General features: G+C 51.3%; 3 protein-coding genes across 23 annotated transcripts in view; 2 read left to right on the forward strand and 1 right to left on the reverse strand.

Moving 5' to 3' along the window:
• F10 (coagulation factor X) overlaps positions 1–1,768 on the forward strand; it is a 27,518-nt gene extending 25,750 nt beyond the window's left edge. Inside the window, exon 8 of the mRNA XM_007960972.3 lies at positions 1,155–1,768. Coding sequence (XP_007959163.1) covers positions 1,155–1,756 — 602 coding nt within the window. The 3' untranslated portion in view covers positions 1,757–1,768. The remainder of the gene's footprint in view (positions 1–1,154) is intronic.
• Positions 968–23,548, reverse strand: part of PCID2 (PCI domain containing 2) — a 60,759-nt gene continuing 38,178 nt past the window's right edge. For 2 of the 21 annotated variants that reach the window (XM_073014527.1, XM_073014526.1), the window contains one exon: positions 21,625–22,729. In XM_073014527.1, the coding sequence (XP_072870628.1) occupies positions 22,644–22,729 (86 nt within the window). In that variant the 3' untranslated portion in view covers positions 21,625–22,643. Of the gene's footprint in view, positions 3,396–4,072; positions 4,302–5,160; positions 5,272–5,780; positions 8,876–10,310; positions 19,798–21,624; positions 22,802–23,548 lie in introns of those variants that run through there. The other 19 variants (XR_012092639.1, XR_012092636.1, XR_012092643.1 and 16 more) reach the window with 19 other exon arrangements.
• Positions 5,074–19,111, forward strand: PROZ (protein Z, vitamin K dependent plasma glycoprotein). Its single transcript, XM_073014555.1, has 7 exons — positions 5,074–5,143; positions 6,408–6,571; positions 9,052–9,601; positions 10,966–11,097; positions 11,509–11,576; positions 16,464–16,581; positions 18,313–19,111. The coding sequence occupies exons 1-7, from the start codon at positions 5,074–5,076 to the stop codon at positions 18,849–18,851; spliced, it is 1,641 nt and encodes a 546-aa protein (XP_072870656.1). The 3' UTR covers positions 18,852–19,111.

Consider the following 23,548-nt stretch of genomic DNA (forward strand, 5'->3'; position numbering starts at 1 on the left):
GGTCTCGGGTCTCGGAGTCTGTGGGTCCCGGGTCTCTGGGTCTCTTTGTCCAGCTAATGTTTTATGTCTCAGTGTTTTTTATTGGGAGCCCTCCAGACCTCCCTCACTCTTTAACATACTCTGAGCACCAAGCACCTCTGTCTCTTCTATTTTTATTTGTAAGATTGTTTCATTAGCATCTGTCTTTGTCCACTAGAGCTGCTCAGTGCAAACCCAACACAAGCTACAAATGCAAAGCAATATATGTAAACTGGTATTTTTCTAACACTAAATGTTCTATTATACATTTTTAAATATAAAAAACAGGCTGGGCGCGGTGGCTCACGCCTGTAATCCCAGCACTTTGGGAGGCTGAGGCGGGTGGATCACCTGAAGTCAGGCGCTCGAGATCAGCCTGGCCAGCATGGTGAAACCCCATCTCTACTAAAAAATACAAAAATTAGCCGGGCGTGGTGGCACAGGCCTGTAATCCCAGCTACTCAGGAAGCTAAGGCAGAAGAACCATGAATCTGGGAGGCGGAGGTTGCAGTGAGCCGAGATTGTGCCACTGCACTCCAACCCGGTGACAGAGCAAAACTCTGTCTCACAAAAAATACATATATATATATGTATGTATGTATATAGGTGTATATATATATATGTATATATACACACATATATACAGATTTTCATAATCTATCTTATTTAACTCAACATGTTGAAAATATTTTTTCCACGTGTAATCATGTTAAAGGCGCAATAACACATTCTGCACATTTTCTTTCATGCTAAGTCTCTATTTTACGCTCATGGCACAACCATTTTACATTCTCGGCCGGCAGCCACACCGCACAGCCTGAGTCCGGGATGCCAAGCCTTTGGCCCTGGTACACCTCATTGGTGCCCACGACTGGCACGGAGGATGCACCTGCCCAAGGACACAGGAGTGGTGGCCGTCCAAAGAACCAAACGTGTGAGACATGACCAGTGGTTCCCTGGGTAGCAAGGCTGACGGTCATTTTTATTTGCTGCTTTGCATTTCCCTCTATTTTCCAAGTTTTCAAAAGTGACCACGTACCATTTTTAATTAAAAAAAAAAAAATCCTTAAAAAGCAACAGATGTGCGAAAGCATGTCCCCGGCTGAGCTGAGCACAGTCCCCCCCGTCTGTCCCAGGGGACCGGGACATGGAGAAGGAGGAGGGCGGCGAGGCGGTGCACGAGGTGGAGGTGATCATCAAGCACAACCGGTTCACAAAGGAGACCTATGACTTCGACATCGCCGTGCTCCGGCTCAAGAACCCCATCACCTTCCGCATGAACGTGGTGCCCGCCTGCCTCCCCGAGCGCGACTGGGCCGAGTCCACGCTGATGACGCAGAAGACGGGGATTGTGAGCGGCTTCGGGCGCACCCACGAGAAGGGCCGGCAGTCCACCAAGCTCAAGATGCTGGAGGTGCCCTACGTGGACCGCAACAGCTGCAAGCTCTCCAGCAGCTTCATCATCACCCAGAACATGTTCTGTGCCGGCTACCACGCCAAGCAGGAGGACGCCTGCCAGGGGGACAGCGGGGGCCCCCACGTCACCCGCTTCAAGGACACCTACTTCGTGACAGGCATCGTCAGCTGGGGAGAGGGCTGTGCGCGGAAGGGGAAGTACGGGATCTACACCAAGGTCACCGCCTTCCTCAAGTGGATCGACAGGTCCATGAAAACCAGGGGCTTGCCCAAGGCTGAGCGCCCTGCCCCAGAGGCCAGCACGTCCTCTCCATTAAAGTGAGATCCCACGCAAGGCCTGGTATGTCTCTCGATTGCTGCCTTGCTCTGGCTTCTCCCGCCGTTGGGGTGGGAAGGTGAAGTACGTCTGGAACCCCAGCTCCTGCCCTTCCCAGCTGGGCTGGGGATTCCTCCAGGGAATGTTCTAGTCTGTTCTAGATGGGCAGGATGGAGGCTCCAAGGATGATACTGTGCCGTGACTGCCATGGGCATTCCTTTCCCTGGAAAGCTTCCCGTGTCTGGGTCACACCCAGAGGCAGGTGGGAGCCTGTGCAGGCCCCGTGGGGTCGGGAGGGGCCCACACGCTGGCATGTCCTCCCCAAGACCTCCCACCTGGCCTGGTCTCTCTTGTTCCCCTTGGGAACTGGACACCTCCCCGGTGACTGCCTATGACTCACAGACTCCCAGTAGGGAAACGTCCAGAAAGCCTCTTGTTGGGGCGGACGTTTTGCATTGACCTAAACCACCAGGTGCTCTTCAACCGCATGGTGCCAGGCCCCACCCCAGCTTAGGCTTGCATGGTGGGGGTGCACGGACATCCCCGCCCCGGGTGGGTGACCTGCTCACCAGGCGGTGACCTACCTCGCACCGTGGGCCCCACCCTGGCCACCCTTAGAACCCCCTGGGGGCTTTAGCATGCCTGCATCCAGGCCACAGCCTGGCCCCTGAAATCAGTCTCTGGAGTGAAGCTGGCCAGGAGCTTCTGGAAGCTTCTGGAGCGCCTCAGGTGCTGAGTGGTGGTGGTGTGGTAGGAGGGGCTTCAGGGGGCTCCTCCTCCTCTCCTCGGGTCCAGATGTTGAGTCCTTACCCCGCTCCATCTGGCACTGTCCCTAGGCCTCAAGTTAAATGGCCATGAAAACCAAGTGAACCTTCAGTAAACAGAAAAGATTCCAGACAAGGCCTGCCATGTCTCCCAAACATCCCCTGCAATTTGCGTCTTGTGTAATGTCCCTAAGCAAAGTTCAACAGTTCTAGTACAAAAACTCCCCCAAAAAGTCATGAGCTGGGCAAAACCGTTCGTAAACAGATGTTGCAAAGTTAGGGAAAATCAAAGTGGACAGGTGTTCGACCTCCCAGAAACAGTCCGAGGAGGGGCCTGTCTCCCAAGGTGGGTGGGAGGGTGTTCCTGGCCTGCCCGCTCTGAGGCCTTCTCCGTGGAGGCAGCTGTCGGGCTCCTCGCCAGCCCTTGCTGGAGGAGAGGCTTCTACCTCGGAACTAGCGTGTAGTTGGGCTGCATTTCCTAGGCAGCAGCGTGGTCCCCACGGCCCCAGAGGTAAACCCTGGACTTGGATTCCCGTTTCTGGAAATCAAAGGTTGAGTGGGGTCCAGAGAGAACTCTGGGGAAAAATTTACAAGTGAAGCCCACCATCGCCGTCCCTGTCTGCACCCCTGGTACCTGCCACACTGGGTGCCCGGTGCCCGTGCCCGTCTCGGGATAGAAAGGAAACCGGAGGCTGCAGAGAGAAGGGCCTGGGGGTCGCAGCTCAGCATCTGCCGAAGCCCCATCCAGAAATAGGGTCTCGTCCAGGGAGGTGCGGGAGGAGAGGCCCCAGTCCTGGACGCATGCTCGGTGTTAACATCTCAGCTCTGTGGGCTCCTTCGCTGCTGTGGCGGGGATTTTCTCTCTGCCTGAACATCTCCTTCTTCATAAGTAAAGGCAAGTGGGTTAAACCCATGTCATCTCCATGTTAACTCAGAATGGGCTAGGCCTGGGCCAGGGGACACTCTATGACCTGAGACCCCCCAGAATTCCCTGAGGGAAGCCCAGCTCTGTTTCGGGAAATAACTGAAGTGGCTGCTTGTGTGAGGTGAGACCCTGAACACTGCACGCAGCAGGCGGTCACGGTGGGGAGCAAAGACGGGGGAAGTGATTCCCCCCGAGAGTGAGGGAGAGACAACCTGCAGCAAAGCCCCATCGCCTCCCCCAGTGACTCCTCCGCTGCCCCTGGGAGACACCTCAAATTCTCCAAACCTTGCTTCCCTCTGCCCTCCTAGAGCTTGGCCATTTCAGCACATGCACTGCCATCCTCCCAATCGCTCAGCCCAAACCTTGAAGCCATGCTGCCCGACCCAGTTCATCACGAATCCCATCAGCTTCCCCTTCGTGAAGCATCCAGACTGCAAACGTGCTTCCCGCTGCATGGCTGCACCCCCGCCCCGTCTGGGACTAGCCACCAGCCTCCCTTTTGACTTCTCTGGAATGTTCTGTTCTCCACACAGCAGCCACAGTGATCCCTTCAGAGCACAAATCTTTCCATGTCAATTCCTCTTCCCTCCAATATCTTCCCAACACAGTAGAAAGGAAACACCAGGTTCTTACCTCAGGCTTCAAGTGCTGATATGGTTTGGCTGTGTCCCCTCCCAAATCTTGTCTTGAACTGTAATTGCCATAATCCCCACGTGTCGAGGGAGGGACCCGGTGGGCGGTGATTGGATCATGGGGGTGGTTTCTGCCATGCTGTTCTTGGGACAGTGAGTCTCATGAGATTTGATGGTTTTATAAGCATCTGGCATTTCCGCTGCTTGCACTCGTTCTCTCTGCTGCCACCCTGTGAAGAGGTGCCTTCTGCCATAATTGTAAGTTTCCTGAGGCCTCCCCAGCCATGTGGAACTGGGAGTCAACTAAACCTCTTTTCTTAAATTACCCGATCTTGGGTATTTCTTCATAACAGTGTGAGAAGGGACTAATACAAAGGGCCTACATCTGAAAGCAGCAAACTACAATCCTAGGGCCAAATCTGGCCCCTTAATAGCTCTTATAAATAAAGCTTTATTGGCACAAAACCAAGTGTTCATTCAGGATTGCCTGTGCTGCCTCTGATACAATGGTGCTGAGCTGTAGTGACAGACACCATTTGGCCCTTCCCCCCTTTCTCCCTCCTCCCTCCCTCCCTTCCTTTTCTCCCCTTCCTTCCATCCTCCATCCTTCTCTCCCTCACTCCCTCCTTTTTCTTTCCCTCGTTCCTTCCTGTGTATTCCACGTACACTTAGAACATAAGCTGCATTGTGACTTTGTCCTGCCCACTGCTGTGTCCCCAGGCTGGGGCTGTGCCTGTCTCACCTCCAACTCACTACACACGGCATGGGTGTCACCTTCCACCTTGCACCTGCTGCCTTTACCCTCCATTCTCTGTCTCCCTAAATATCTCCCAGGGCCCTCTGAGCCTTCACTGTTCATTTCTCTGCCTGGCCTCAAACAGAAAACGTCAGGAGGGAAGCACACAGCTGCGCAGGTCATGCCCCAAGGCTCCTGCTGCCAGCACCTCCCCCAGCCTGGACTTTGGCTGTGTTTGCAGCCCTGTCCCAGTGCTGTGGGTGGGAATGGCAGGCTGCATCCCGCTGCTCCGGGGCCTGGTCCTGGTCCTCGCCCTCCAGCGTGCGGAGCCCTCAGGTAGGCGTCTGGCTTACCTGTCCGTCGTGCCTGTGCTGTGTCCTTGATTCAGTCCACGGTAGATTTGTAGATGACACTTTTCCCAGGAGCCGGAGGAGCCCTGAGTGCCCAGACTTGTCTTAATTCCCCTGAAAAAGCCGTTTAGGTCTTTATCATTTGGTGACAAGTATTTGGGACACGATGGTGTCACTTGGGGTCCTCCCAAGAGATGCCCAAATGGAAAGAAGCGTGTGTGCAGGCGATTCGGTGGGGAAAGGCCGGGGAGGGGAAAGGGGGGAAGAGTGGGGGCCCAGGCCTGGGCTGGGCATTGGACGGGGGGGAGGGGGTGGGGCAGGCCGAGCCCCGACTGCAATGTGGGCAGAGAGTGCTTTGGCCAGGCCGGCCGGGAGTGCTCAGTCTTGAGTCAGGAGACACAGCCAGGGAGCAGCCACCCTGCCCGCCTGCCACCCTTCTACCACCAGCCACTTTGCTGGAGGAACAGACACGGACTCCATCCTGACTCTGCCTGCACAGATGTCCAGGAAAGCTAGAAGTCAAACACCCAGCGTCGCTGTTGGCCCCATGGTCTCCCCCTGGCCCCATGGTCTCCCGCCTGAGAGGCTAAACCCCCGCCCCCACCGCCCTGCCCAGCACTTACCGTGGCCGGACTTAGCTGAGCCATCCCTGCTGTAACCCTCAGCACCGAGAGAAAGGGAGGGAGGATGTGAAGGGCCTGGGCTTTGACCCTCTGGGAGAGGGAGAGAACGTGATTTGGGGCCCTTGGGCAGGAAGAGCCTCTAGAGACCACAGCTGCAGGCCGACTGGTTTGCCTTCTCCTCCTGGAAATCGCAGGGCCTGCTGCAATGTATAAGTTTCTTCTCTTTGTGTTTTATCAAGATGTTAAATCCTGTGCACAGAGGCAGCACAGGAGCTGATGGCTCTTGGTCCCCAGTTCTCAGCATGGTGACCTTTGACCCCAGCTCGGCCTTCCTTCACACTCGGACCCAAAACTCAGTTGGAGCCCTCCCTCCTCCACTTTCCCGACTGAGGCCCGTGGCCTCTCTGCAGAACCTTAGTGTATCTGCACTGATCCCGGGGCTGGTTCACTCACCCAGAGGATGAAGTGCTTGCCTACCTCGGGGGAGGGAGTGGCGGGGTGGTCCTGAGGCCCTCGCAGGCGGAGGGGGCAGGCAGGGGCTGGCGGCTGGCTGGGGAGGAAGCCAGGCAGTTCTGGAAAGCAGGGCCCTCGGTGCTCCCAGTCACCGTCTTCTTGTCTTGTCTGTAGTATTTCTCCCGGCCTCCAAAGCAAACAACGTTCTCGTGAGGTGGAAGCGTGCGGGCTCCTATCTCCTGGAAGAACTCTTCGAGGGAAACTTGGAAAAAGAATGTTACGAAGAAATCTGTACCTATGAAGAAGCAAGAGAAGTGTTCGAAAATGAAGTAGTCACTGTATGTACCCCCCACCATGAACCACAGGCTTCCTCGTTATTTAGACTTCTGCTGACCCAGGGAGCATCATTTCTCAGCGATTCAGCTTAATTAATTAGCCTATTTACTTACCGATGAGGTTAACACAATCCCAGTTTTACAGATGAGGAAACAATTTACAGAAGTGACTTAACCCACCCACTGATCCACTCTTACCTACAGCAGGTGAGTGGGGCCGGAAGTCAGCTCAGACCCCACTGGACTTTCCTCAGGTCAGGCAAGGCCCACACACTGACCAGATAGTCCAACACACACACCACCCAGCTTGCGGTGACTTTCAGAGAACTTCATGCTTTTAACGGAGACCTTAAAAAAAAACTTGAAAACAGAAACGTCCTCTCTGGGATGCCACATACAAAGAAAATCATAATCCATGCTTGGGATTACATAAATGATTTGCTTCACATGTGACTGTGTGTATGCTCTACATAACACAAATAAGAATTTGCTATTTTATTTATTTTTTGTATTTTTTTGAGACAGAGTCTTGCTCTGTGGCCCAGGCTGGAGTGCAGTGGTGTGATCTTGGCTCACTGCAAGCTCCGCCTCCCGGGTTCAAGTGATTCTCCTGCCTCAGCCTCCCAAGTAGCTGGGACTACAGGTGCCTGCCACCACACCCGGCTAATTTTTTTTGTATTTTTAGTAGAGACGGGGTTTCACCATGTTGGCCAGGATGGTCTCAATCTCCTGACCTCATGATCCACCCACCTTGGCCTCCCAAAGTGCTGGGATTACAGGCGCGAGCCACCGCGCCCAGTCTAAAATTGATTCTAAATTAAATGTTGACCTGTTTCTCTAGTATAATTTTTAATGTTTTTAAAATTCTAGTTTCTTAAATACCTATCTATAAGACAACTCTTATGAAACAGACTGTTTTTAATACAACTCAGAGAAACCCTAAAGGCATGTGAAAAGTGTAAAAATTTTTCAAAGTATTTTGCCCTAAATTTCATTTTTCAAACTTCCTGGTACAGAAAATTGTTTTTCATTTACTACTTATGACATTATTCAAGTTGTTAGAAGTCTAAATATGATCTTGGGATATGCCATTTTTTATACATTTTCTTTCCAGGTTTCAAGTCTGAATAATTCTCCTAATTTTAGATACTCCTACTCCAAACTAAGCGTCCCCACTCCCCACACAGGTACCTATCTCTAAAATTCAACTTGGTTTATAAAAAGTGAAAAGGTGATGTGACTTCTATATCACATGCTTTTGTGGAGGGTGGCGTGGAGATTGGCCCTAGGAGGGAAGGGCCACATTAGGGGCTGTGTGTGGCGGGTTTGTGCCACGTCACAGACTCCGGCTTTCCTCAAATAGGTGGTGGTAAGCACATGTTGAGTAATTTATCTTACAGATACATCTAGTTACTACACATTTAACATAAACAAGCTGTAAAACAGGAAAACTGTGCATTGTTTCAAACACTATTGTCCTATTAGGTGAATAAAATCAACATTTTCTTACCTTCATCTACAGGAAAGAATATAGAAAAACAATGTCCCATTTGTAACACTTTTATGTTTTAATTCTAAAGGATGAATTCTGGAGACGATATAAGGGTAAGCGGTTTCCTTCATCTCCTCAGAAGTATTAATTCCTCGGGATGAGGTGAGGGGGTCGGCTTAGGACGCTTCATGACCCCAGGTCAGCGGATGCCAAGCCTTTGGCTCCAGAACCCATGATGTCTCTCCAGGGAAGGGCACAGCTCGGACTCTACCCAAGGACCAGGTCAGGAAGTCCCCGGGTTCTGCCCCCAGGGCCACAGGCAGCAGCTGGTTTGTCTTGCCCAGCGTCTGGGTAGTTTCTGGGCACTCTGGGACACAGGCCACAGGCCAGGAGGCCCCCCCAGAGCAGCTCCTCCATCTGCCTGGCTCCTGGGCTCCTCCAGCTGCCTGGTTCCTGGGCACCTGGGCTCCTGGTTCTTGGGCTCCTGGGCAGCTGGGCTCCTGGCTCCTGGGCTCCTGGGCTCCTGGTTCCTGGCTCCTGGCTCCTGGGCTCCTGGCTCCTGGGCTCCTCCATCCACCTGGCTCCGGGGCTCCGGGGCTCCTCCATCCACCTGGGCTCCTGGCTCCTGGGCTCCTCCATCCACCTGGCTCCGGGGCTCCGGGGCTCCGGGGCTCTTCCATCCACCTGGGCTCCTGGCTCCTGGGGAGCCTCATGCTGCAGCAGGGTCAGAACCCGTCTCAAATTTTGGAAAGTGATGGCCCCATGGAGACTTTGGTTGCGGGACTCCTCCCGAGGGAAGAGTTCTAGGTGGGCAACTGCAGAAGAGCATGGGACAGAAGTGACGTGGATGGAGACCCACAGGGCTGGGGGAGGCCTGGGAATGAGTAAGCAAAGAGCTGCAGCCACCACCAGACAAGCAGGGGGACAACTGGGCACAGAAAGAAGCGGGAGAGGCCCAGGAGGCCAGAGAAGGGCTGACGGGGCGGGACAGAGGGGCACATGCGGACGAAGAAAGGGTGCCCAGCAGAGCGGGAGGCACCGGCAGCCGGCCCTACGTTCTGAGCGGGAGTGTCCTGGGGGCCAGGCGACAGCATGGGGAGCAGCACGAGTGGGCTCAGTCCCCATCCCTGCCATCCCCTGCCCCCCAGCCTCCTCCTGCTCAGGTCCCCGTCTCTGCCCCCTCCTCCCATCCTCCTCCTGCTCAGGTCCCCATCCCTACCGCCTCCCCCACCCTCCTCCTGCTCAGGTCCCCATCCCTACCACCTCCCCCACCCTCCTCCTGCTCAGGTCCCCATCCCTGTCACTCCACCCTCCTCCCACTCAGGTGCTCAGGTCCCTGTCCCTGCTGCCACCCCCTATTCCATCCTCCTCCTGCTCAGGTCCTCGTTCCTGTCACCACCACCCCGACCCCCACCCTCCTCCTGCAGGTGGCTCCCCGTGCATCTCCCAGCCCTGTCTCCACAACGGATCTTGCCAGGACAGCATCTGGGGCTACACCTGCACCTGCTCCCCCGGCTATGAGGGCAGCAACTGCGAGCTGGGTGAGGCCCTGGCCGTCCCCTTCCCCCAGGACCTCCCTGGGCAGGCAGGCCTCACATCCTCGGCCAGGGTCCAAGTGGGCCCCTCCTGGGGTGTAGACACGAAGGTGCCTGTGCGAACCACAGTTTGGCTCACCCCAGTGGATTCCTCTCGTCCCAACCAGATTCTCCTCTGGAAGCCACACCCGGCGGGGCTGGTGGAATTCTGAGCTGCCCCTTCCAGACAGTCCCCCATACTTTTCATGGCATGGGCCTCCTCTCCTCCCCACCCCCACCGCAACCATTCGCAATCTGCTCACAGGCTGGGGGTCACACACAGGCGTCCTCAGGGCTGGACCTACCCCAGTGGGAGACTGCAGACCAGGAAGACGAAAAGCACATGAACAAATACCCTTAAATACCCGCCAAATGTCAGTGTCCGTAATCGCCAACTACAGCAACAAGTGTGCTCCGTCCTCAGCACCACTGGTCAACTCGGAGCCGGTTTCTCTGGGGAAAAACCTTCCTTCCAGCCCAGCCCTCTCCTCCGAAATCCGGATTTCTGCTCCATCTGCCTCCTTGATGCCTCAGCTAGTGCCTTCACAGACATCCCAAATTTACCACGCACCAAACGGGGCTTTGACCTTCACCCACCTGCCCCTTTCTTAATCTCCTCCCTCTGGGTGGAAAGCCCCCATCCCAGCGGCTCGGCCAGCACTGACGTCTCACTCACCCCTCCCACGACCCCTCCTCAAAGCAGCACATTAAAGGGAACAGCCAATGCAAGGCAGCAGAGGAAACAGGCGCGTGCATTACACTCCACGTGGAAATACATCCAGGGCCACGTTTTCTAAGGACAGATGGAAGTGCCGTCACTCATGGAGTCTTTTTTAAACATTTTGGTTTTTTTTTTTTTTTGAGGCAGAGTCTTGCTCTGTCGCCCAGGCTGGAGTGCAGTGGCGCAGTCTCGGTTCACTGCAAGCTCCGCCTCCCGGGTTCACGCCATTCTCCTGTCTCAGCCCCCCAGTAGCTGGAACGACAGGCACCCGCCACCTCGACTGGCTCATTTTTGTATTTTTAGTAGAGACAGGATTTCACCGTGTTAGCCAGGATGGTCTCTATCTTCTGACCCCGTGATCTGCCCACCTCAGCCTCCCAAAGTGCTGGGATTACAGATGTGAGTCACCGGGCCCGGCCTCACTCATGGAGTCTTTGTTTTATATGCACATTCCTGAAATATGGAAGTGTGGCAAACACTGACACAAAGGGCAACGGTCTGAAGAGAATGAGGACACATGGACCAAAACACCAGAACTCTGTGTGCAAGGCTGTGATCAAATGCCAAGCCAGCATTTCTGTTTTTTTTTTTTTTTCTTTTTCCTTTTCAGCTAAAAATGAATGTCACCTGGAGCGGACTGATGGGTGTCAACACTTCTGCCTCCCAGGACAGGAATCCTACACGTGCAGCTGTGCTCAAGGCTACAGGCTTGGTGAGGACCGCAAACAGTGCATTCCCCACGGTGAGTGCTCAGACCACAGCAGCCTCCAGCTTCCAGTGCCAGTGACCCCGTCCACATCCTCCTTCCTTCTTCTGTAGTATTGGGTGAAGCCCATGGATTTATGATAAGGAGTTGCCACGACTCAGAAGGTGGTCCGCGTCTCCATGCTGGAGCAATGGCAATGCTAGAAAGTGCAGTTTCTGTCACTCGTGCTTGCTCGGACCACTCTGAGCTAAACCATGAGCGCTGTGAGGGGGTGGTTTAATGCCAGTCTGCATGTCTGTGTGAATTATTGCACATTCATCAGCATTAAGGATACGATAATGGTTAGTACCATAGCCGGAATTATGCAATGGTTAACACCATAGACAGAGTCCGATATTCACTGGGAAGGCGCTGATTTTTATTCTCATGTTGCTGCCGCAAATGCAGACCAGTGTGCCTGTGGGGTGCTGACCTCCGAGAAGCGTGCACTGGATCTACAGGATCTCCCGTGGCAGGTAACAGAGCGCTCTCCGCGTGCTTCAATTTATTGTTACGACTTTCACCTTACTTGTCATTTCCTAAATAGAAATGTAATGACTAAGTGAATCAGTCATCCTGACTTCGATGGGCTATTGACTGCACTGACTGACCTCTATTCACACTTCAAAGTGTTTTCTAATGCCAAGTTCATAACTTCAGCTGTCTTCATTGTTTGCCCCAAATACAAAAGGATAGCATTATTTATAGCCCCCAAGACCTTTCCTCTGCAGTTCCAAACTGTTACCAATGTCATTTCCTCAGAACATAAGCATCTCGAAGTCACAGCACACCTGGGAAGAGCTTCAGCGATGGGCTCTGCCCCAATCTGGGGACCTGGTGTCACCACAGAGCGGCTGAGCGGCAGCTTGGGCACCAGCTCAGGCACCGACTCTGCTCTCGGCTGCTGGCCTGGCTGGCATTCTAGCTTTGTTATTTTGCTCACTAAATTTCTCTAGTTTGGCATTCATTTTTGTTCTCCTCCTTTTCCCTTCCTTGGCTGATTTAGAACTTAACCATTCACTTGTTTTGGGGGTTTTTTTTTGTTTGTTCTGTTTTGTTTTGAGATGGAGACTCGATCTGTCACCCAGCCTGAAGTGCAGTGGTCCAGTCCCGGCTCACTGCAACCTCCGCCTCCTGGGCCCAAGCGCTTCTCTTGCCTCAGCCTCCAGAGTAGCTCGTATTACAGGCACACACCACCACGTTCGGCTGATTTTTATCTTTTTAGTAGAGACGGGGTTTTGCCATATTGGACAGGATGGTCTCGAATGCCTGATCTCAAGTGACCCACCCGCCTCAGCCTCCCAAAGTGCTGGGATTACAGGCGTGAGCCTCCATGCCTGGCCTCATCTTCACTTTATTTAATGGTCACTCTTGACACATAAACATCCATATTCAGCACATGTAAAGTCAGCTATTTCTCCCTCCTCAGGCTAATTCCCAGCACCTCATTCTGGGTCCATTTGCTGTCTGGCCAGTATTTTATTCTTTTCTTGCTTTCTGTATAGCTTCACAAAATGGATATTACAATTTTTATTATTATGGTTTTATGCCACCAACACTGGCTTTGATTTACTTACCTCATTTTCCACTTTCCTTGCCTTTCACACCTCTAACACTATCATCTCCTTCTGCCTGAGTATATCCTTCAAAACAGCCTTGTCCAACAGAAACGCAATGTAAACCACATAATTTAAAATTTTCTAGTAGCCACAATAAGTAAAAGCATGTGAAATTAATTTTGATAATACATTTTATTTAACCCAATATGTGTCACTATTTCCCCATGTAATGAATATAAACATTATTGAGGCGTTTATCTTTTTCCTTTACACTGAATCTTTGGAATCTGGTGTGAATTTACACTGAGGTGCAGCCCTCATGTCCACATCTGTACCCGGTGTGGCGGCCGTGTGGATGGCACAGCCTCAGGGGCCCCCTTCATGAGGGCCTGTGAGTAACAAGCCCCTGAAGTTTCTGTGTGTGACATGCTTCAGTTTCACCTGATTCTTACAAGATAGCTCTGCCCAGCCCACTCTGGCAGCTGTGTGGACTGGGAGAGAACAGGATGGAGCTCAAGGACTTGAAGCCACCCAGCTCCAGGGTGGAAAGGAAGAGACTGAAGGGAGGCAAAGCAGACAGAGTGATGGAAGGCGGGGATGGAAGCAGGAATGGCCTATCACCAGCTTTGTAAACTTCCTCTCAATCTTTTATCACCTTTCCTCCCTAAGCTTTCTAAAACAGCTCTTCCTATCGCTGTCTGCCCCATGAGTGCACTGAGGGTCGGAACCTGGGAGGCCCAGAGTGCAGTGGTCCTCCATAGGTGGTGACAGGGTCTGGCTCTACCACCTGCAGGCTGTCTCCAGCTTCCCAGCTTACCCAACTGAAGACGGGGCGCGGTTCTAGTCTGTAGCCGCAGCGCTCATACCGGCAAGGCTGAGTCATATAACCGAGGAGGTGGCATTCTCTAAACACAGCTGGTGTTTCAGACACAGGACATTATTGGCTCAGGCAGGCTACATACTGTTAGATTTTTACTCCAGTATTAGACATTGTTCTGAAGTTATTTAACTGGATATATGGAATTTCCCTAAAACAAACTTTGAAAAGGAGAATAATTAAGTGACCTAGCAGGATATAGGGTTGAAGATTATTTTTAGAACTTCCTTGTTTTTTACATCCTAGGGAAGAAATTTTACTAAAAGTCTGGCAGACTGATGGCATAAGTGCCGCCTTCTCTCGAACTTGGTTTTATCCCCTTTAAAGTGAGGATCTCACCCCCAGAGTTGCAGTGAGGATTACAGAGAATGTTCTTGACTTATGGTAGGTATTCAACAAGTGGCAGCTATTACTAAAGAGTTCCAGGAACGATGCCACGGTCAAGTTTAAAACTCTTTTTTACTTTGCTCAGCATTTTGTATTTTATCAGACTGTTGAAAATTGTAGGCCGGGCGCGGTGGCTCAAGCCTGTAATCCCAGCACTTTGGGAGGCCGAGACGGGCGGATCACGAGGTCAGGAGATCGAGACCATCCTGGCTAACACGGTGAAACCCCGTCTCTACTAAAAAATACAAAAAACTAGCCGGGCGAGGTGGCGGGCGCCTGTAGTCCCAGCTACTCCGGAGGCTGAGGCAGGAGAATGGCGTAAACCCGGGAGGCGGAGCTTGCAGTGAGCTGAGATCCGGCCACTGCACTCCAGCCCGGGCGACAGAGCAAGACTCCGTCTCAAAAAAAAAAAAAAAAAAAAGAAAATTGTAACACTTAACACTTCCAGAGCCAGCACCCGTACTATGTGGGTACATGCTTTATTTCATTTAATCCTTCAAATAACTTGTTTTCTCCTTTTGCATCCCTGATAATATTATTTGCTCTAAGATCTCCTTTGTCTGATATTGATATAGCCACTTTAGCTTTCTAATTATTAGTGTTAGCATTATTTATCTTTTTCCAATCTTCTACTTTTAACCTATTTGTATTTTTATAAAGTACATGTTTAAAAAATAAGGTACATGTTTTATATGTAGTATATAATTGGCTTTCATTTATATCTCTCTGTCTTTTAATTGGGGTATTTAGGCCATTTTACATTTATTATAATTGCTGATATGTTTAGGGTTAAAGCTATCATCTTGCTATTTTTTTTTTCTCATCTGTTCTTTCCCCCTTTTTCTGCCTTCTGTTAGATTAACTATATCTTGTTAGGATTCTGTTTTTGCTCCTTTGTTGGTTTACCATCTCTGGTTCTTTGCTGGTGGTTGCTTCCCAGTTTGGAGAATACATCTTTACCGTATCACAGTCCACTCCACCTTGACCGACGCCACATCCGCTCGCTGTAGCGTGAGTCCTTAGCTGGGACCGCAGGTGTGCACCACCACCACGCACAGCTAGTTTTTAAATTTCATGTAAAGACGGGGTCTTGCTATGTTGCTCAGGCTGGTCTCAAATTCCTGGGCTCAAGCAATCCTTCCACCTCTGCCTCCCAAAGTGCTGGGATTACAGGCACAAGCCACTGTGCCCGACCGGCCCATTATTTTCAGATTTTTTTTTTCTCTCCTCCTTCTCCCTGCTCTTTTTTGGGAATCTAACTACATGTATCTTAAGCTGTTTGAAGTTCCATAGCTCAGAGATGGTCTGTTCGTTTTTCAAAAATCTCCTTTCTCTCCGTGTTTTACTTCTGATAGCTTCTGTTGTGATGCCGTCAAGGTCATCCATCTGTTCTTTTGCAATGTCTAATCTGCCATTCATCCTAGGCAGGGGATGTTTAACCTCATACACTGTAGCTGTCATCCAAAAATTTAATTTAGGCTTTTAAAACTACATATTTTTGTCTCTACTTCACTTTTTGAATATTTGGACTATAGTTACAATCACTGTTTAATTGTCCTTGTCTACTCATATCTGTCCATGCTGCCTCAGTTTTGGGAGATTTTTATGGGTCACATTTTCCTGTGTGTTTGTGTGCCTGGTGATCCGTAATGGGTTTCCAGACATTGTGAATTTTATCTTGTTAGGTGCTGAATATTTTGTGCTCGATACATACACTTGGATATTGTCCTGGGACTCGGTTAAGTTGGAAATACTTTCATCCTTTGGCATACTGCTCTTCAGATCTGTCAGTAGGACCAGGGCAGTGCTCCGTCTAGAGTTATTCTGAGTACTGAAGTGAAACCCTTCTGTGCATCCTGCCCCGTGCCCCCGAGTCAGGGATGTTTTAACTCAGCTGGTGGAATCGCTATTCCCAGCCCGTGTGAGTGTCTAGCACGGGTCCTGCTCACCCTCCTGAGTGGTTCTTTCCTGGCCATTATTAGTCTCCATGTGCACATGTGATCACCACTGCTCTGCTGAAAACTGCTAGGCATGCGGCCATCCTCCAGCATTCTCTACCAAGCTCTCTCCTCTGAAGGACTCTGTTCTGCAAACTCCAGGCACTGTGGCCTCACTGGGCTCTCAGCTTTCTCTCTTCAATTTAGGGAGGTGGCAGGGCTCCAACTGAGATGCCCCGTCCTGCCCTGTGCCAGGGAAATTCTGGACAGTAGCTGAGACAGGTTGTTTCTTGGGGATTACAGTCCCTGAAAACCATCATTTCACAGATTTTGTCCATGTTTTGCTTCAGGTGGGAGGGTCAGTCTGATCACTGTTACCTCACCTGGGCCGAAAGGGGAAGTGCCGGCCCCATTTAATCCCTGAGCAAATAAAAGCTTAGATTGTCAGCAATTCGCTAACAATCCTGTAGCCATTTGAGTGCTGGGGCAAGATTCAAATACGGCTGTCTGCCTTTGGAGTCCATATCCCTAACCAGTAGACTTTACTGCACCTAATCCTGCAAACTGTCAGCAGCTATTTATTGCCTGTTTTGATTTTTAAAGGTAAAGTTAACAAATGCCGAAGGAAAAGACTTCTGTGGTGGTGTTATAATACAGGAAAACTTTGTACTGACAACAGCAAGATGCTCACTGTTACACAGGAATATTAGTGTAAAAACATGTAAGTATTTTATCATGAGTTTTTATAAAACCACATTGGAAATACACTATTCTATGTAAGAATGAAATGAAAAATTTAAAATTGGACCGTTTGTTTCTAATGCAACATAGAACTGAATTTACTGTCAATAAAACTGAGATACTTATAAATTCAGAAAGCACATGCAAAATACCTAGCACACACCGGGGTCCAGCGACGGGCAAGTGCTAACTCACACTCGGCAAGGGAGGGAATCGCGACGGGCAAGTGCTAACTCACACTCAGCAAAGGAGGGAATCGCGACGGGCAAGCGCTACCTCACACTCGGCAAGGGAGGCAATCACTACAGGCAAGTGCTAACTCACACTCAGCAAAGGAGGGAATCGCGACGGGCAAGCGCTAACTCACACTCGGCAAGGGAGGGAATCACGACGGGCAAGTGCTCACACTCAGCAACAGAGGAAATCACAGCCTACTAAGGATGACTTATTTTCCCACTGAAATCGAGCAGTTGTGGCATAAGAGATGGGTAATTGACTAAAAATCAGAAGAATGGGGCTCGAATCCCTCAGCAGTTGAGACCTTGGGCTGAGACAGTGGCCTTTTCATTGGCTTATCTGTGCCTATTTCTTTTTTTTCTTTTTTTTCTTTATTGAGACAGAGTCTCACTCTATCCCTCAGGCTGGAGTGTAGTGGCACGATCTGGGCTCACTACAACCTCCGCCTCCCAGGTTCAAGCGATTCTCATGCCTCAGCCTCCCAAGTAGCTGGGATTACAGGCGCCTGCCACTGTGGTCGGCTAATTTCTTTGTAATTTTGTAGAGATGGGGTTTCACCATGTTGGCCAGGCTGGTCTCGAACTCCTGGCCACAGGTGATCCACCAGCCTTGGCCTCCCAAAGTGCTGGCATTACAGGTGTGAGTCACTGCCCCCGGCCATGTGCCTCTTTCCTTATCTATCCAAACACACAATAGCTTCTACCCCATCGGGAGGCTGCAAAGTTCCATATTAACCTGTCAACATGCTCTGTAATGACTCTGAAGAACCTCAACATAAATATGTTTTTACTCTTCATCCTTAATTTTTTTTTTTTTTGAGACAGAGTCTCACTCTGTCACCAAGGCTGGAGTGCTGTGGCACAATCTCGGCTCACTGCAATCTCCACCTCCTGGTTTCAAGCGATTCTCCTGCCTCAGCCTTCCGAGTAGCTGGGACTATAGGCATGCACCACCACGTCCCGCTAATTTTTTGTATTTTTAGTAGAAACAGGGTTTTGCTATGTTGGAAAAGCTGGTCTTTACTTCTGGCCTTAAGTAATCCACCTGCCTCGGCCTCCCAAAGCGCTAGAATTACAGGTGTGAGCCACTGCGCCTGGCCCTTACATATTTTTCAATCAACAAAATAACCTGAAAACCAGCTTCTCAACAGCCAATGTTTGATTGGCCTGGAGAAGTTCCACATCACTGCTCCCTACTTTTTAATCATTTCACCACACCTCACCGTACTCCAAAATAGAAGAACTGACCTTGACTGTTTTTAAACGCCATGGCACTTGGTTGCAATGGTGCAATCTGTGAGTGGCCTTTCTGTCCACAGAAAGGGACAGTGTCCACACCATGGGGCAGTGAGCCTGCGGGTCCTCCAGGGTCGGTCTCTCCCTCCTCACGTGGCTCACTGAGAAGCTCGTTTCTGAGCATTATGTCACCCTTGAAAATCAGACTGTAAAGAACTGGTGATTGTTCATGATTTCAGATTTTAACAGAACGAGCCAAGACCCACTGATGATCAAGATAATGCGTGCCCATGTGCACATGTGGTATGACGCGGACACAGGGGAGAATGACCTGTCACTGCTGGAGCTGGAGTGGCCCATCCAGTGCCCAGATGCGGGGCTCCCCGTGTGCACCCCTGAGAACGACTTCGCTGAGCACCTCCTCATCCCACGCACTGGGGGCCTCCTCAGTGGCTGGGCACGCAATGGCACTGACCTGGGCAACTTGCTGACCACGCTGCCTGTCACACTTGTGGAGGGGGAGGAGTGCGGGCAGGTCCTGAATGTGACCGTCACCACCAGGACCTATTGTGAGAGAAGCAGTGTGGCGGCCGTGCACTGGATGGAGGGAAGTGTGGTCACCAGAGAGCACAGAGGCTCCTGGTTCCTCACAGGGGTCCTGGGCTCGCAGCCAGCAGGAGGGCAGGCTCGCATGGTCCTTGTCACCAAGGTCTCCAGGTACTCACTCTGGTTTAAACGGATCATGAACCGAAACCCAGCCAGAAAGAACACAACCTGAAGTGGGATTCCAAGCTTGCACTGCCACCATGGAGAGCACTGAAACTTCACCACACGCTTAGAGGCCGTCACAGTCCCGGGCCACCGCTCAGCCCCAGGCCACCTGCTCAGCCCACGGAGCAGCAGAGCCGCCCTTGCTGGGCCATTTACCGAGCACTGTGACTTTTCTTTCCCTGGATCTCCTTCTCTCAATAGAGACCTTCAGAAAAAACATGAGATGCATTAAATAATAAAATAAGATAATCTGTCAGTCATAAAACAGTCTGGTTTCCAGAACATCTTTCCTTCTCCAAGTCCAGTGTTCTCTGTGCTCAGGGAACAGCCACCCCGGCCTGCACACAGGCGAGCGTGTTCTGGTGCAGAAGCCGCAGCAGTCACCGGTTACAGCAGAAAGTGACCTCCTCTGTTGGTTCCCCAGTTGCCATGGGGACTGAGGACCACGGCTCAGTGCAGCAGCAGCCACTCGAAGCAGGTTGGCAATGGAGGAGAACGACCCTGGGGGTACCTCAGAGAGGCAGCATTAGAGGAAAGGGCCAGGGAGCACGAAAGGCTGAGGAGGCATGTCAGCATCTCACAGGGTTGTGCACCAGCCCTTCTCTGGGAAGGTTCCACAGAAGGTTCCGGGGCCCCGGGTCAGGGCTGAGCACTGAGTCCCAGCTCTCTGCTCATCCCACCAGGTGGCTCCTGGACAAGTGCTCCACCTCTTCATGCCTCAGGGTCATCCAGGGTGGAGTCACAGCGCCTCACCAATGGGCTGATGGGCAGCTAGGGCGACGCTCAGCACTGTTGTGGCTTGAGTGTGTGTCCCTTCAAAACTCGAAATTGGAACTTACCCCAAGATGACGGTATGGGGAGGTGGGGCCCTCGGGAGGTGATCAGGCCCTGAGGGCTCTGCCAGCCCCTTCCATCTCTTCTCCCACGCGAGGATGCTGCAGCGAGGTGGTACCCTGGAGACAGAGAGCCCTCAGCAGACACCAAATCTGCCGGCACCCAGATCTTGGACTTCCCAGCCCCCAGATCTGTGAGAAATGAGTTCCTGTTGTCACCATGAGACTCCATGGTATTTTGTAGAACAGACCAGGACAGCACATACTGAATCACAGTGACCACCTGCTGTCATGAAGGCTGCAGCTGCAACCCAAGTACCAAAGACAGGGCTGCAGTCCAGCCCCCAGTGAAACTTCCTTGGAGACTGGAGCTCCTAGCGGGGTCTGAATTTGCACTGAAATGGACAGAAATGGTATAAATGTTCACATTTTAACTCTGACTTAGTTAAGGAAGGGACACAGCTGCTTCACCAGTGTCCTTGAGCGACACAGAGCTCACGGTGGCTGCCTGTGGGAGGTAGGCAGACGAGGGCCGCTCAGTCAGGCAAGGGTGAGGGCCAGCTGCAGGCGCCTCGGCCAGCAGAGCCTTGTTGAGGAGCACAGAGGACTTTTGAAAAGGGGACTGAAAATGTAGGCAGACAAACAGTCTCTTGAGTTGAAAACAACTGACATATAACTTGGGTTTTTAAGCCTTACTCTTCTTCAGCACACTCTCTTTCATTTACTCTTTAATCCCAGAATTAAACTTCTCTTCTCCAATCTGTAGATGAAATGGCCCATTTCTCTGAAAGGACCTTGGCGAAAAGCAACACTGTAATTTAAGGCAAATTAATGGGGAGGGGAGTTTAAAATTCACTAGGGTGAGTTTTAAAGTCTTAGTGAACTTTGGCTGTATTATTCTCAAACTACAATAAGGTAACTAACTCAGTGCTTTAAATGCCTACTAATGATTTTAAAATCCGCTAATGAACATGGCAGGCTTTCTGTACACAATGCTGCAGAAACGTCTGCAATCTTGCTTCTGGTACTTCTATTACAAATTTGGATTTACTAAACTAGAGTGGAAGCCCTGCTTGAAAACGATTCCAGGCCGGGCGCGGTGGCTCATGCCTATAATCCCAGCACTTTGGGAGGCTGACGCGGGTGGATCACGAGGTCAGGAGTTCGAGACCAGTCTGACCAACATGGTGAAACTCTGTCTCTACTAAAAATACAAAACAAAAAAAAAATTGCCAAGTGTGGTGGCTCACGCCTGTAATCCCAGCTACTCAGGAGGCTGAGGCAGGAGAATCACTTGAACCGGGCAGGCAGAGGTTGCAGTGAACCGAGATCATGCCATTGCACTCCAGCCTGGGCAATAGAGCAAGACTCCATCTCAGAAAAAAAAAAAAAAAAAACTATTTCAAACACAGCTGGGCAGAGGCAAAGCATATGAAGACCCTCCCTGCATAATGGTGAAATCTGTGAAATCAGGGACAATCAGAGAAAGCTACAGGCCAAGACTGTCAGCAGACATGAGGGGCCTTCGAAATGAAAGAACTACTCTACTGGTGTTTAATGATACGCTTAGAAACCGCACCATAAACAAATCTAACAAAACAATAAAACTCAAGAAAAGGGAGGCTAGCTATGATGACTCTGTTTTCCTTGTTTTTTGAGACAGGGTCTCTGTCTGTCACCCAAGGCTGGAGTGCAGGGCACGATCCTCGCTCACTGTGGGCTCGACTTCCTGGGCTCAACTGACACTCCCACCACAGCCTCGACTACAGGTGCCACCACCATGCCCAGCTCATTTCTGTATTTTCTGCAGAGATGGATTTTGCCATATTGCCCAGGCTGGTCTCGAACTCCAGGGCTCAAGCAATCTAACTGGCCTCAGCCTCCCAAAGTGCTGGGGTCATAAATGTGAGCCACCACGTCCAGCCTGTGATGATGTTTTAAAAGGACCAAACAAGTTTACACTTGGGCAGAGATTAAGTCCAACATCTGAATCCATGCAAACACACTGATATATGCCCACAGGGACACCCATGAACTTGAATGCTGCCATGTTGGACGTAGGCCTTGATATGTTTTGGCTCTGTGTCTCCACCCAAATTTCATCTTGAACTGTAATCCCCAGGTGTCGAGAAGTGACTGGATCATGGGGCGGCTCCCCCATGCTGTTCTGGTGATACTGGGGCAGTCTAACGGGAGCTGATGGTTTTAAAAGTGGCAGTTTTCCCCACGCTCGCCTCCCCTTCTGCCATGATTGTAAGTTTCCTGCGCCCGCCCCGCCGGTCATGTGGAGCTGTGAGTCCATTAAACCTCTTTCCTTTACAAATTACCCAGTCTCGGGCAGTTCTTCATAGCAGTGTGAGAACAAACTGCCATAGGCCTGAACACCACCATGTAAACGTAAGGACACCTACGCTGAGGCTGTTTCTTTCATTGCTAAGAATAACCATCCAATTACCTTGAAGTATCAGTCCTTGACTTCAGGTGTCACTATGGACGGTTCAACACGTTACCCAGAAATGTTGACAAACCTGAGCTTTCTACCGCTATTAAATCCAGAATGAAATTCAGGTATGCCCGGAGAAATTCCAGTATTCAAATTACTGTAAGAAAGTCACTTAAATCAAAAGTTGAAGGATGTTCAAGGCCCATGCTGAGCAGCAGGGAAGATCAGATTTCCTTACCCAACACTGAAAGAGAACAGGGCCCCACTGGACACATGGGGAGCTAGAAAACAGACGCAGCACCCAAAGCCTTCACCGACATGAGTTTGCTCCGTGTCTGCCCCACAGGACGTAGGAGGCACTTGTCATGACTGCTGGCACTGAGGACCTTGCTGCAGGCACTGGTCACGACTGCTGGCACTGAGGACCTTGCTGCAGGCACTGGTCACGACTGCTGGCACTGAGGACCTTGCTGCAGGCACTGGTCACGACTGCTGGCACTGAGGACCTTGCTGCAGGCACTGGTCACGACTGCTGGCACTGAGGACCTTGCTGCAGGCACTGGTCACGACTGCTGGCACTGAGGACCTTGCTGCTGGTGAGGAGCAGCTCTGTAGGTCAAGAGGATCCTTGGCACGAAGTCCACAGGCACAGGCGCTTGCCCTCCTGCAGCTCGTGTGTGCCTGCGGCAGTCCATGGTAGAATCTGGGTGTGACTTAGGAGGGCAGGGCATACAAGAGATCTGGCTTCCCTGGCTCTACTGGGATCTGCGCTCCCAGAATCCAGCTCCCTGCGTGTGGAAAGAAACAGGGGGGCCCACCCATAACCCTGCTGAGCCCCAGGGCTGACACATGGGAACGAGTCACCTTCAGAGGGGCCCATTCAGGCCCCAGAAGAGCCCACAAACTTCCCCGCCCAGCCCCAAAGAAACTGTAGACCTGCAGATGTAGGAGCGAGCTAAGGAGTGCTGCTGAAGCCCTGGGGCAGTTCCTGCCTCCAGGGGAACCTGAGGAAGGAGCCATACAAAGTGAGTCCTACACTGTGAGGCCCAGAGAGAGAAAGAGGGATTCACACTTTGTAGGATAACTTCTCCTTGCACAAGCAGCTTTCAAATGCAGTAACTTTGCAAAGATGAGCTAATATGGTTTGTGTTCTTCTTTAGTAAATTTTTTATAAACGGGGAAGTGTGCTCACTCTGAAAAATGGCAGTGCTGGGGACTAAACTGTGTCCCCCCAAATTTCTTACATTGAAGTACTAATCCCCAATGTGACTCTATCTGGAGGTAAGGTCTTCAGGAGGTAACTAAGGCTAAATGTGGTCATAAGGGTGAGGTCCTAACCCAACAGAACTGTGGCCTTATAAGAGGAAGAGAGCCAGGTGTGGTAGCACATGCCTGTCATCCCAGCACTTTGGGAGGCCGAGGCGGGAG

Source organism: Chlorocebus sabaeus, chromosome 3, assembly GCF_047675955.1.
Source record: "Chlorocebus sabaeus isolate Y175 chromosome 3, mChlSab1.0.hap1, whole genome shotgun sequence".
Lineage (NCBI taxonomy): Eukaryota > Metazoa > Chordata > Mammalia > Primates > Cercopithecidae > Chlorocebus > Chlorocebus sabaeus.